Source organism: Staurois parvus, unplaced genomic scaffold (assembly GCF_062004578.1).
Source record: "Staurois parvus isolate SC_StPar_1 unplaced genomic scaffold, SC_StPar_1.0 ptg000381l, whole genome shotgun sequence".
Lineage (NCBI taxonomy): Eukaryota > Metazoa > Chordata > Amphibia > Anura > Ranidae > Staurois > Staurois parvus.
The window spans coordinates 891,667-907,072 of record NW_028318177.1 but is presented as its reverse complement, the minus strand read 5'-3'; the positions used below and the strand labels follow the sequence as shown (position 1 = coordinate 907,072).

General features: G+C 38.9%; 1 protein-coding gene across 1 annotated transcript in view; it reads right to left on the bottom strand.

Annotated features, from left to right (window-relative positions):
- Positions 1 to 1,096: 1,096 nt before the first annotated feature.
- GATM (glycine amidinotransferase) overlaps positions 1,097 to 15,406 on the bottom strand; it is a 28,737-nt gene continuing 14,427 nt past the window's right edge. The window contains exons 4-9 of the mRNA XM_089685703.1: positions 14,078 to 14,268; positions 9,256 to 9,393; positions 7,470 to 7,634; positions 7,300 to 7,363; positions 6,848 to 6,964; positions 1,097 to 3,628 (exon numbers count right to left, since the gene is read on the bottom strand). Of these exons, the coding sequence (XP_089541829.1) occupies positions 3,516 to 3,628; positions 6,848 to 6,964; positions 7,300 to 7,363; positions 7,470 to 7,634; positions 9,256 to 9,393; positions 14,078 to 14,268 (788 nt within the window). The 3' untranslated portion in view covers positions 1,097 to 3,515. The remainder of the gene's footprint in view (positions 3,629 to 6,847; positions 6,965 to 7,299; positions 7,364 to 7,469; positions 7,635 to 9,255; positions 9,394 to 14,077; positions 14,269 to 15,406) is intronic.

Sequence of the window (15,406 nt, the reverse complement as noted above, 5' to 3'; positions counted from 1 at the left end):
GGCGCTGGACCTGTGGACAGGTAATTGTCCATATAATAAAAGTCAGCAGCTAGATTTGTAGCTGCTGACTTTTTGGGGGGAGCTGGGAACTCCTGTTTAAACATCAAAGGGGAACTGTAATGGGTAATGTCAATATCATTACTCCATTTTTTTGCACTCCAAATTTTCTAAACCATTTAATGTGAGTCATCAATATGTGTATTGAATGTAGTGATGCCATATTCAGTACTACATACAGGTACCAGGCATCGATCCATGTTTGGTATTTAAAAAAGGTGGAATTTGAGGCTTGATAATTTTTTCAGTTCAGTCCTTACTTATCCTAAGAGTTAGACATTCTTTTTACCATGTTTCTAGCTCCCGCTCTTCAAACTGGCAACAATGCTGGAAATATACAGTCTCTATAGGGAGGGAGATCACTCTGTAGAACAGTACTGGGACTATTGGTGCTATACATGTATGCCTGACAGATCCTATAGTGAGATTTGCTATCTGAAGCTCTTGGCCTGCCAACCCCGTAATCTTCATTGCTAAACTTTCCAAACAAGTAACTGAAAAATTAAATGAGGCCAGTGTACATATTCCCATATTTTTGTGGATTTTCCTTCAACTAAAGGCAAAACTTTAGTTTTAGTTTTCAATAGAGTGGAGAGTGATTAGACCCCTGTCAGGTTTTTATTGCTGTCTGTCCTTGTTAGGGAGATCCACCCTGTTTGTGCTGTTTGCCATTATAATGTTGGGTTTTCCCCAGAAAAGTAATAAAGGGGAAATCCCCCAATGGGGACACACTATTTCTGGTGACCTGGGGGACCCCAATGGATTCCCTTAATTTGCAGCAATTTACTCACTTACTGTTTTGGCTCTGGGACAGAAAGTGAAGGTAAAACTCTCCAATGGAACACAGATGGAAAAAAACTGACAGGGGTTATAACTCTCTTACTCTCTCCAAAATGAGCAATGTTTTAAATATAGTTCTACTTAAAACTGGGACCTCTTTGTTCTGGTTTATTTTGCATGTTGCAGCTATATGAATTACACCCTTGTGATAAAAAAACATAAAAGTGAATTTTGTGCTTTTCAAAGAAATAGTCATGACTTCCATAACGGCATAAAAATGTCATTTATTTATTTAAAGCACAATTATATATTGTATATGCATATATTGCTTTTCCTCAAAAAATATTTATATATTTATTGTCTCTAATAGCTGCAAAAGATGAAACGGTAACATTGTTTCAGGTTATATAACACATTTCTTTACTAAACGATAGGGTAAATAAATGTTCCGCATATGTACCATGCAATATGTTCTCTCTTTTTGGATATTTATGTGGGGTACTTCCTTACAGAAAAAACCTACATTACAATACAGGTATATGTTCTGCTCTAATATATGAAACAGTAGAGACAATGTTGTGGGCTTGAATCAGATTTTCCAGCTTCACATTATCACAGTGAGCCCTTAGTTCACCTATGCCAGAGTCTAAGCAGAAAAATCCTGTTTGTTTTAAAAGCTATCACTGTATTAAATTGAACAGGGAAGATCAGATCCAGATGTACAGACAGATCTATTTTTCTGATAAGCACAAGTGATCAAAGGAGGTCAAAGAGGGGGGTGACCCCAATGGTAACCATCAGCCAGTAAGAGGAGAATTTCGTCATGACAAGGAACAGATGGACTTTTCTTTTAGGTCACACATTACAGGTTCAAGAGAACAAAGACCACCACTTAAACTGGGCAGAGTTAACCAACAGGTAATATTTTAAAATGTTGGTTCAGGCCACAATGGCTTGGCGACAGTTAAGCAAGTTATTCACCATAAATTATTATTTTCACTTTTCCTAAATATGTTGGGCATGGAGATAAGTGAACAAGCCATGTGGACCAGATTGAAATCCTGATAGTTATTCAAGGATCAAGAACAGATGGACATTTAAACATTCATTCACCTTGGCTTTTCATTTTTACAGGTAAAGATTTATAATCTGATGTACACTAATCCAGATTCACCCCCAGAACTTGCATTTTAGCACCAGAGGCTTTGAGGAAAAGAGTTTTGGCTAACTTGGGTAAACATTCCTAGAGAGGCATAGAGAGGGCTAATTTTCATAGAGGAGTTGTAGTTGAGAAGCAGTAATCTCATTCAAAAAGCCCATCTGGCTACCAATTACCCCCTAGAAAACAGGCATTCAGGGGATGGCAGTATCGCCATCTGAATTCCTATTGGCCACTTCCGAGCTGCTCTGTGTGTAAACAAGCCCTAAATGTCTCTAATTTGTAGCTTGTACACTCTGACTTTTAAGCAGATCTGTTTTTCTTTAGAAAATTATGAAGATTTAGTAATTGAAACTTTCCATTAACAGCAATAGTTTTTCAGTGACTTGCTGTCACAACACAGGATAAAGCTGGAAATATTAAAGGGAAAGTATGCTTTGTATCTAGCAAGCACGTATTTTCAGGTATGCCACAAAGCATGCTTCGGTGTGACTTTTGCACATTTGCGTTTGCTTTTCCATATTTTTGTTATTGAACGAAATGTAGAAATTTGTAGAGTGACTACAAGGGAGAGCTCTGCTTTTTTATTGCAAACACATTGCCTTCCTGCTGGAAGATATCAGCCACATTGGGAGTGTATTGTTTTGAGTTGGCCAGTAGACCCATACTAATGTGCCATGTGAAGGAGTAGTAAAGCACAACAACTATGTATCACTGCAATGCAGGAAACTCAGCCTGTACTGGGCAAATATGCCTACCTCCAGCTATATATAAAATGGCAAACTATGCATAGAAGCAAGTTTTTTCAAATATTAACATACACGGATAGCAAGCTTGCCTTTTGTACCAGCATATCTCAAAACGTAAACATTCCCTTTAATACTTTTTCAATTTTGCATGCCAATACATGAGTGAAAGTAGGACCACACACTCATTTAGAAATGTAGCTTACTCTGTGTTTTTTATGAAGTGGTACTATAAAAACAAATTTAACTGTTTCATGAGAGGATAGTCCTGATCAAATGATAGCCTTTTTTAGACACTAAACATACTAAACCTTTATTAATAATCTGGGGTCAATGTTTCAAGGTTCAGTTTAAGGTTTCAGGTTCATAATTTGTTAGAGTGTAACCAATAAATGTTTATAAGATAAAAAAAGAAATAGAAATGACATGGTACATTTAAAGCTGCTTTTTATGATAGGACAGAGGTAGACAGGTAGATTGATATACTTAGTGCATTGATCTTGTCAGCACCTTGCAGTCCTGGAAATTCTGGTTGGTTCTTCACCGTAAATGTAACATTCTAAATGTTGAAACTCCAAGCAGCATAAGTTTCAGTCTGCATATTTCAGCCGTAAAAGCTAACTTTAGAGGGCAAAAGAATTAGGTTTAAACCCTTCATCAGCAGATAGGGTTGTAATTGGAAGCAGGCTGTTATAAGAAAGCTACGTTTTGATATTTGCTTTGTTTATAAATTGAGTTGCTTAAAAGCTAGTTGATTGCTCGTTTCCAGCTTTTTAACGAAAGTAGGACTGCAGGGTTCCACGGCGACGAACATCACAGGTCCAGCAATGGAAGCCACCTCCTAAGGAATTCGCATGGCGAATACTCACTTTAATGGTGGAGATACCTGCCGATTAAAACAAAGTTTATATTTATGATTAACTGAATGTATCCTAAGGAACATATTCAAACAATGTGTAAAGCTAAATTACTTCATTCTAAAAGTAATTGTCATGAAAAGGTAAACACCTAAAAGACCAGTAAACATTTCAGTTGAACCTTATTTGGAAAATACTCCTCTGACTTCATTATTGCGCAATCCAGCCTTCACCCGGGTCTAAACCAACTTAATTTTGCCTGGTGGACCAATACAGGTCTTATATGCATAGCGGATTTGTGCAACCATAGAGGTGTCTTGTTGAAAGAATCCTTACAAGAAAAACATCAGTTTGCTGATATCAAAATTTTTAGGTATTCAGATTGTAAATTTTTCGAATGCCTTAAAAAGCAATTCAGATTTGACCACTTCCACCTCAATGGAATACTTATTTAAACTTCGACAAACACACAGGTCACATATCTAAACTTAACAATTTGCTGACCAGTAGTCATATGAATCGGTTTTATATGGACAAATGGGAAAAGGACCTGAACGAATTGAGGTAGAGAAGTGGTGCAAACTGGCTCAATGTGCTTCTAAATCATATATTAATACCTCTCTGATCAAGGCCAGCTGCAAGGTCTTTTTAAGGTGGTATATGGTACCAGCAAGAATAGCATCTTGTGTCCTAGGAGCCTCTTTACTATGCTTTAGGACAGTGGTTCTTAACCTGGGTTCGATCGAACCCCAGGGGTTCGGTGAGTCAGTCTCACGGGTTCGGCGGAGGTGAAGACCCACATCCGACTCATATGATTCGTAATGACACGCCCCGCTTGTCCATCATTGGCTGCAGGTGGTCACGTAACATCGCTTAGCCCAGTGGTCGGCAAGCCGTGGCTCGCGAGCCACATGCGGCTCTTTACACGCTTTAATGCGGCTCTTGTGTGCCGGGCGCCCGCTCCCCTCCCTCCTCTCAGGCGGCAGGGACTCTGCAGCGTGATCCAAAAAAAAAAACAGCCAGGGCAGCTCGCTCAAATGCAATGATTGGCCAGTCTCACTGCCACTCACATCCTGATAGCCAGTGATTGGCTGTCAGGATGTGTGTAGGCGGGGCAGCGTGACGAACGTGAGAGGAGCTAGGCTCCTCTCACAGTCCGCCCTGAAGACCGGAACGGCGCGAGAATATGGCGAGAGGAACGCGCGGAGCAAAGGTAAGTGAATTGACACAGGGGGGACTTGGCTTACTACTTGCTACTTACTTACTACTACTATATAAGGGATGAATTAATATGGGGGATGAATTACTATATGTGGGATGAATTACTATAGGGGGGATGAATTACTATATGGGGGATGAATTACTATATGGGGGATGAATTACTATATGGGGGATGAATTACTATGGGGGATGAATTACTATATGGGGGATGAATTACTATATGGGGAATGAATTACTATGGGGGATGAATTACTATGGGGGATGAATTACTATGGGGGATGAATTACTATATGGGGGATGAATTACTATATGGGGGATGAATTACTATATGGGGGATGTATTACTATGGGGGATGAATTACTATATGGGGGATGAATTACTATGAGGGATGAATTACTATGGGGGATGAATTACTATATGGGGGATGAATTACTATGGGGGATGAATTACTATATGGGGGATGAATTACTATGGGGGATGAATTACTATATGGGGGATGAATTACTATATGGGGGATGAATTACTATGGGGGATGAATTACTATATGGGGGATGAATTACTATAGGGGGGATGAATTACTATGAGGGATGAATTACTATATGGGGGATGAATTACTATGGGGGATGAATTACTATATGGGGGATGAATTACTATGGGGGATGAATTACTATATGGGGGATGAATTACTATAGGGGGGATGAATTACTATATGGGGGATGAATTACTATATGGGGGATGAATTACTATAAAACAGTGGTTCTTAACCTGGGTTCGATCGAACCCCAGGGGTTCAGTGAGTCAGTCTCGCGGGTTCGGCAGAGGTGAAGACCCACACCCGACTCATATGATTCGTGCAGTAAATATTCATTATTATGTTTTTGTTTTTGTGTGAAAATCATGTTTTAATGGTTTTGTTCTTTGTTCTTAACGGTTTTGTTCATTTTGTGCACCTATGTATAAATATACTGTATACCTATGTTTTGAATTTTAAAAATCATATTTTATTTTTCCAATTAAGAAGGGTTCGGTGAATGCGCATATGAAACTGGTGGGGTTCAGTACCTCCAACAAGGTTAAGAACCACTGCTTTAGGAGATGCAGCCAAGGGGCGACAGTCATCCATACATGGTGGTCTTGTCTGAAAGTGAGGAGGTTCTGTATCTGTACATATGACTTTATCTTTTCCCTCTCTCAAGTGAATCTTGGTTAAATCTCCCCTAGAGGCTTTACTGGGCCATTTGACACATGAAAAGACTCATTGCATTCATCTTTGTGGTGGTAAGAATCTCTATTGCAAGGCCGTGGAAATCCTCCACAATCCCATTTGGATTGTTAAAGGCCAAACTGTCATAGATTATGATAAATGAATGTCTCTCGGCTCATTCAAATAATAAGTTGGTATTTTTTTAAAAACCTGGGAACCATTAATTATATCTATCGAACTGTCTCTTAAACGGAGTGGACGACCAATGTACTGTTGTAAAGGGTGTCCTCTCCTCCTTCCTGTCCTCCTTCAGTTTTCCTTTACTTTATTTCTTTTTCTCCCTCTTATTGATGATTTTGTAGCAAGGCCATAAGGCCAATTATTATGGGTTAATGTACAGTCTGCATGGGATTCCCACGGTATCTCTGTCAGGTGTGCACCATTTTAACGCTCCTACTAACTAGACAAATTTAGTGTAAGAGGAACCATTTTGGTTATAATGTTGTTTCAAATTTAATACTCCTCTACCCATGATGAATTTGGAGGGTGGAGTGGATTTCTGCTAATCCCATTGTTACGTGATGCAGTCTTATGCACAATGAGGAGAAAAATGTTTGTACCTGAACACACACCATGTTTATATTACTGTGTATTATTATATGCATTCAGAGCACTCAAACTGCCTTATGACTCTATGCTGGCTTTTGTGCCCTTTTTAACTGAAAAACAATCAAAAATATTGTAAAAGAACCTTATCTGGATAAAACCTAAAGCAGTGCTAGCTAGATTTTGTTATGAGATACCAAGAACGGTGGACACTTACCCAACTTCTCAAACATCTTCTGAATGGAAGTTTCATTGGCATCCACCATTACACGTTTTTCATCCAACATTAGGACGTTCATTGATAGCCATTTTGAGGACATCCACAGAGGATGATCTATATAAAAAAAAAAACATGAAATAATGCAAAATAACCAGGATCTTTTGTGGTTGTTTTATACCGTTTCATATTTTGTTACATATATAAGAATAATTTATGGAATTGTAGTTCTTTTCATTTGCAGAGTTTACAAAAGGATTTTTCTAAATTAAGCAACTATTTGGCTAATTTGTTTCAGAAGATATGCCAGCCACAAACTGCACTGACTGATACAAAGATCTTGTTTCGGTCAATGCATTGAAACCCCCAAAGAGGTTATGTTTGGTATTTGTATTTGAATATAATGGCTCATTATTAGATGACAGCATGCATGTAGAGACGTCAATGCCTACCATCTGGGATGAGTGGAGTGGGGGGAATGACAACAGTCCAGCCAGCTTTCTTGAACAAGTCAACCTAAGAAGAGACACAAGAAACTAATTTTAGCACATGTGCTACCAAAGGAAACACGTATGCTCATGCACTTTCATACAGTTAGTCTACCCTAATGTCTTTGACCTACCTGATGGCAGGGACGATCTGGGTTAGAAAGTACAAGGCCTGGTCCAATAATGTTGAAGGTGGCATCGATATGCATAGGATTTGGGTCCTTAAATGAGATAACGTGCACCTTGTACTCTGGAGCCAGATGTCTGCGCATCCATTCAATTCCAAGGTAATTTGTCACCTGGTAATAAATTTGAAAAAATCGAATTATCCGCATGAATAATTTCCAGAGCACAAAAGCGTAAAATCGAGGGTTCACAGCAAAAAAGAGACAGCTCAATTTTTTCACTTTTTAGGTTATATATCCTATTTTGTTCAGAAAAGTCTGCTCTTTCAGTTGGAGGCAGGAGGCAGCACTGAGCGATAGTTCCCATGTTCCTCAACAGAGGACCTGCTTGTCTAGAATGTTGGACAAAGAGAAACGAGGCAGCTCCAAAATGTAAAAATTCACCTTGTTTGATAAGATATTTTTGTATGCCAACAAAGTTGTAATATGTGTAACTACATGGACAACAAGTGGGCAAAACACTTAAAAAAAACAGTTTTTTAAGTTTGTCTAAAGTTAGTAAAACATAAGCTGCCTCCTTATTTCTGTAAGCCATTCAATTCTATTATTTTTTGTCTTCTTGTTTTCTTAGCATAGACACCAATATTTGTATTTTTAATTCTGGGTACCAGGCCTCATATAATGTGGTCAGGTTAATCTTAATGAGAATGCTAGCTCACATCTTTAATTACTGAGGCACATTAATTATGCAGGGTCTGTGGCTGATTAAATACTTCTAAGGGACTGAAATAATCCAGTTAGCCATGGAACCAGTAAAGATTAGGTGTGTCATTAAGTTATTAAAGGAAACTATAATTATTTGTGGTCTGTTTAGTTTAAAATATCTGGTTTACAAGGTTTTTAACTTATATTCTATATCTTTTCTATATTTATATCTTATCTATATTTATTTTATATCTTTTTTTATTATTTGCATACAATTGTGATTGTACAAATATAGGATAACAAATTATACTGATTTTGCTGAGAATTCTGGGTTGTTTTAAAAAAGCCCAGCCTTGTCTCATTTTCTTTAGATAAGTCTATTTGCATATAAAAATCCAAAAAAGAGACCAAACCAGTGGGAAATGAGTACACTGTAACAGCAAAGTTTATTACATATGACAGTATGTGCTCCTTATATGCCTATGTGTGTAACAGAGATAGAAGGGTTATACTGTATGTGTAATTAAGCTCCTGCTATGTTTACAAGATATGTAATTGACACCAAAACATTAACTCACCTTGTAAAATGGGAAACTGACCTAGAGCCCCGCCTGCTGGTTGCAAGTGGTACATTTTGTAAATTACAATAATTCCTAATTATCTGGCTGAAAAATATTTGCCTACATGTTATTTCTTAGTCCTGTACATAGGATATAAAGAAAATATATTTAGCAGCATGAGCTGCCAATCTTGTTGCTGTTAAGTGGAGGCTGTATAAAATGTACTGGATCCAGCAATGCTCTTCAGAAGCCATTGTGCCCAAGATGTCAGCATGTAGGAAGCAGGGACGGACTGATCATTTGGAAACTTGGGCACTGCCCAAGGGCCCGGGGTCAGTAGGGGGCCCCATGAGATGCCCCTGGTACCTTTTTCATAGGCTTTTTTGAGTTTGGGCAAGGACACAGGGGCCCCATGATCCCCTATTGCCCAGGGGCCCCATGAGTTGTCAGTCCGCCCCTGGTAGGAAGGCAGTAAAATAAAAGGCAATGAAACAAAGCATGACAATGGCTGGCAGTAAGAGCAACCGTACCTGGCTTCTCTGTGCAAAGATGTCTCTCCCGGCTCTCATGAAGTCAGCAGCATCAAAACAGGGCTCATGTTCTGTAGTAACAAATTTCCCCTGAGCAGCCAGTTTGTGTCGGTCTTCAACAGTACGAATGGGATATTCCTGAAAGGCAGATATAGGAGAAGTCAGCATCCGGAATTGGGGATGAGTGCAGATCCTGACCTTTCCAGCATTTCCCATGCTGTATTCATCCCACACATACAACATGTGCTATACACACAAAACAATCCACACAATTTAGCGGTGTCAGAGGTACACAGATATTACACAAGAGTTAAAAAAAAATTATGTTCGAGACCCATAAGCAACCGTTATTGTAATTCAACTTCCCACAGCCAGGTATAGTAAGCCAAGAAAAACACAAACAAAAACACTATACAAAATGTATATTTTCTAATAGCAGAACTGCTTAGATTTGTCAGAATGACATACTGAATATATATTTATCTAATCTGTAGCGCTGAACAGGTTGCCAATATAAAAATGAGATAATTTCCGAAACCAGATAGAATATAGAATTATATAGAATGTGTCAAAAATATGTAAAAAATAAAAAGATACAATATCCTAAATATAATTTATAAGTCCAATTTTGGACTTTAAGATATTTTATTTATTATATTTCATATAAATTGAATACACATTCTATATAATTGTGGAAAGATTGTTTTAATTAAATGTTCCCTTTGGTTGCAGTTGTATTGTTTTTTTTTTAATTCTGAGTTACTATAGATTATAATATATATATTTAAGTGTATTTATTGTACTTTAGTTACTTTATGAATGTGCAGTGTGGAGTTTCAGTTATTCAGTATTATTTTGGGTCTGTGCCTGGCTTTTTAAAATCCCACTGATAGTTGGTAAAAACTTGGTGTTGTCTGTCCCTGCGCCCACCACTGCATCACCCTGACTGATAGAATAGCTTAGAGCTGTCTAGTTTAGGAATGACCTGTTGAACGGACACACAGGTCCTTTTTATTAAAATGAACATATTTGAATGTAAATCGCAAAACCCAATTTTTGCACATAAAATGTTTGTTTTTAAATGTTCATATTAGTTATGTTATATTAGTATTATCAGTTTAAATGGTAAAAGTGGTCTGTTAACTAAATATGCTATATAGCTACGACTTCTGAAATAGATTTTATCCTCCTGTATCTGCAAGCCTAAATTTAAGCAACTTCCTAGCTGCTATTTCCTTTCAGGTATTAATCATATTCTAGATCATGTAAAAAAATATTCCATTTTAGAACCTGAGAAATAATAAACTACCTAGATGGTGAATACATCCAGCAGTTGAGGTCATGTGCAATGTGGTAATCATAGGTTATGGCTCACACTAAATTGGACCATAGCGCCCTCTGTTGGAGGAAATACAGGTACTGTACCGCAGTTCTGTTCCTTTAGTCTACTGTATAGAACAGGATGTCTACCATAGGATAAAGGGTGGGATAGAGAAAGGTTTCCTGTATTTCTAACTTTAGTCTGGATTTTAGATATTAACAAGAATGTCATAACATCTATTCAATTTAAAAAGACTACTTTTTTTGCATACCTAATATTTTCAGACAGTTTTTTACTTATAGCAGAGCTATAATTCTTTTTGTATTACAACATCTGAAAGTAATTTTTGTATTTTAGATATTTTTAGTGTTAGCCTAAAATAGGATTCTAATGGCAAGTTTTAGTAGGGACTTTAAGATGGATGACATAATAATCTGGCCATAATAAACCTCCTACTATTGTTTTCTTGTAGACAGTAAATGTAGCAATCAGATTTATTGGGAATGTCTAGGGAGATAAAAAATAGAAAACTCAATCGTGCAGAGGAGTTGATTCAAGTCTTAAATTTTTTTTTTAACTATAAATACATGAACTGCACTATATTGTGTGATTATGTGTAAGAATGGGAATATATATTTTATAGTAGGACTGTTTCTAGTGGTTGCAAAAGATTTCATGATATGTGAAGTTTAATGGAGAATGGTTATAATAAGCAGATTATATGTAAATTAATATTGAATAGTCTGTATTGTGCTGTATGCTAGTGCAGTTGTAAATTGTTGTTCTCATAATCTGAATAAAGATCTTTGCTCAAGGTATCTATAAATGTTACTAATCTAATAATATCACTTTCATTGTTCCCTGTAGAATGGACTGATTTCCAGTACATCTTCTTCTGATCAGCCAGTAATGAAATTTCTTAAACCGGCCATAGATGGATTGAATCCCAGCCAGTTCAGCAGGGACTGGTTGAGATTCGATCCATCTATGGGCAGTTTGGTTGTACTGAAATCAATCCATCGATCGACTTCAGTACAACCAGCCTGTCAGATTTTGTGCATGCGATCGTTGCAGGTGGCTATAGCTGCTGACAATGATTGATGTGATCTGTTGGCAGGGAAGGCTCCCCACTAGCAGAAAACAGCACTGCGGGATGTATTCCCTCATAAACTCTCACTGTGGTGGTGGAAGAGAAGAACATTGTATAATCTATGGGCTGCTTAATGCAGAGAATATAGACCCTATTCCAGTGTGCATTACTTTAAATAAAATATATGGTTACATACGAGTAATATGAGATCACATGAAATGGGACCATGTTTGTACACAGACATATACAACACAAATGGCATAGACACAGGTTGCACAGGACACACCGTATACCAGCACACACAAAACACACCTGCCATCATGCTGCAGAGAGGAGCCAGGGCCCCGCAAGAAGCCGCGGCTTGTGCTCTTCAGCACCCTCTGATGGTTGGGGAGTGCAGAGAGCTCCCCTTTTTTCAGTCCTGCCACCAAGGATACATGAGAGATAGTGCAAATGGAGGAGTAAAAGCTGGAAAATGTAGCATGTTCTATGTCTAGAATTTCAGCACAATGTAAAAGTTGTGAAAATATGCATCTTGTTGTTAGAAGTAGATCCTAATCTCACCTCTGCCCTGAGGGCATTCTTTTTCTTAGTTCTATATAAAGGCTATGTCCACTAGGAGCTGGTAATACAGTACTGGGTGGAAAATAGCTGCTTGAAGCACCCACAGGCATCTTATACCTCACCCATGCTCCAATGGCGAGATTGTCCAGACTCTACTTTATATTTCCTGAGGCCATCAAGAACATACGTGGTTTTAGACAATTAAGACATGTAATCACACTCTCTGCTGGATTTTCTCCAAGTTGGCCATGCATGCATAAATTTCTAATGGGAATCCAAAGCTAAACAGTCTGCATAGAGGAATCTTCTCTGACACTTATTATATTCTTACAAGTTGAGCACCCGTGGCTATCTGTAAACCTGAACCAGATGCAGACATTGTTTGGCCAACAATTTTCCACCGGGCTCCTTCAATTTTTCAATCAAAGATTGTCATGCCGGATAGTGCTGACAGAGCTACCCGTGGCTCGAATTTCAGCCATGTATGGCCAGCTTTAAGCCCCGTACACACAATGAGAATATTGGCCGAATGATCGTTCATTTTTTTTGCATGATAGTCTCCATATCAAAAATGAAGGGGTTACCAAAGTTACGAAAATTCTCGTATGACAGAGTGAAAATTCAGAAGTGATGTAATGCACAGTATTGTATTTTCAGATGAAAACTGTACTGCTTAAATGAAAATCGTGCGATCTGGTATCATACGAGAAAAAATGTAGCGCTTGTCCCTTCGAATAATTTGGGAGGAAAGCTTTGAATTAACGATCAGATTATCGTACGATCACTTCAAAAGCGTTATCTGTTGTACAATTTTTTGATCATGTGTACTAGGCTTTAGCAATTGGTAGATAATTAGCAGAATCAGGCCATGATTACATCCAAACAGTATGTTTTATCTGATGGTGGTGGTAATGACAGTGAACTGCAGCAATTTAAAGCAGAGCTACATTCACTTGACTACTTTTAATCCTTATGCTGCTAGCATTAGTAAACAGGAAAATGTCTATTTACTTGTTTTAAGCTTTTATTTTCAGTTACTTCCTGGTTTCAATGCCTAGGCAAATGATGTCATACATCCCAGGAGTCTGTAGGATGAAAGGAGGGATTTTCTCAGCTAAGCACACCCTCCTGTCTGCATGCCTGAGCTAAGAGTAGATGGATTCCATGAAGTAAATGCTACATGAATGATCTGCCCTTCATCTGCTCAAGATGGGCACAGTCACATATCCTAGGTGGGTGTTTTTCAAAATGATTTCTCAACAAAATAAAGCATTGAGACATGGGTGGATGGCCTTTGAATACTAAAAATGTATTAATTAGCATATTTGGTTTGTGATGTTTAGATGCAGTGTATTTCCGCTTTAAGGAAGAAGAGCTTGGGGATCTGGGTTGACAAATCTCAGCATGTAGCAGAGGATTGGACTTGCAGCTTCCCCCCAGTAGTGATTTATCAGCTTTGCATAGACTTGGCCTTTTTGCACTTTGTAACCATATGCTGTACAGCTACTTTTCTGTTGCCTCATCTAAATGTCCTCAGTATGTTCTGACGCTATATTATGTAAAAACCCCGGAGAAGAAAATCACTGGGGATGCATATTTCTGATTTACTTCTGATTTATTTCCATAGCCACTAGAAGGTATCACTTTGACAATACTTTCCTTATAGTCCTGGCTAATATAATACATCAATTTATTGCTTTCTGAATCCTTCAATCTCTAATGTTCATTCTGCATTTCTTTCCAACTTTTCTTTATCTGAATCAGGACAATATTTTCTTGTTCTATTTGTTTTTAAAATGTAAGATTTAGAAACATATACATTTTCAAAAATCCATAGAAGAATGTACCTGGTCATAGAGCTCATCAGCCATTGTTGGTTTAGGTGCTGTGGTCCACTTTGCCCCACGACGGAAATAATCCTTAATTAAGGGACGGTAGGCCCTGTATTCAAAGAAGCGGGACCTCCATGCCATGGGAGCTTCAATGATCTCATTACCAACAACCAGCAGGATGTCTCTAGGCATAGCAGCATACAGACCTGCAATTGAACAAAATCACGGTTCATTATCATTGAGAGATTTGTCTTACCCACACAAATCCTAGTTAGATGTATCTAGATTGTTTGGGGGTTGAAAGGTCAGAAAATCTAAATATTTATTCTCTTCTCTGTTTATGAGGAGGATGGGAAACTGTTTGATATAATGAATGCTGTCTGTCCTGTGCTGACAATTCTCATTATCAGTTGTCAACAGGGGCGGACTGACCATTCGAGCACTCGGGCACTGCCCGAGGGCCCGGGGTCAGTAGGGGGCTCCATGAAATGCTTTATAGGCTTTTTTGAGTGTGGGCAAGGACATAGGGGCCCCATGATCCCCTACTGCCTGGGGGCCCCATGAGTTGTCAGTCCGCCCCTGGTTGTCAACTAGATTTGAACACTGCTTCACTCTACCACAGCCTGCTCTAGTGTCCCAGACTGGATTACCGTCTGCCTGACCTGGAAGACATTCCATTAATTATAAGACTACATGGACTGTTCATGCGCCTGTTTACTCTGTTTGTACTAGATTTGAACACTGTTTGTACTAACAAAAAGTTAGAGATTAAAGGATAACTTCAACTTTTTTTTTTACATGTTACACCCATATTCAGGGTGTAACATGTTACAAATGCACTGGCCCCTCATCAAAACCTCACAAAGTGGACCACACCTCTCAAAGTATAGGAAGCATGAAGGTAATGCATGAGAGGAATCTAACCCCACAGGAGAGCATGGGCGGACTGACAACTCATGGGGCCCCTGTGGGAGTTCCACCCACAAGGGGAAGTTCCACTTTAAAGATTGGTCCCCCGCTCCCCATTGAGGATTGGCACCTTTGGGGAGCGTGGGGGGGGGGAACAGGTACCCGAATTTGACAGGTACCTGCTCCCACTTCCGCTGCGATCGCCTAGGCGATCAGAAACGGAAGTTGTCCTCCTACTCTCCCTCCCCAAAGTCTTGTGGGACACATGACAGGTCCCAGAAGACTAGAGGACCATTCATGAAGCACAGCGCTACTCGTGCATGCGCAGTGGGTACCCTGCTGTGAAGCCGTAAACTGTTACAGCCGGATGCCCACACTGAAGATATCGGCCTCCTGGAATACAGGATGGCTGGTGAAACGGGCTGCAGCGTGGGC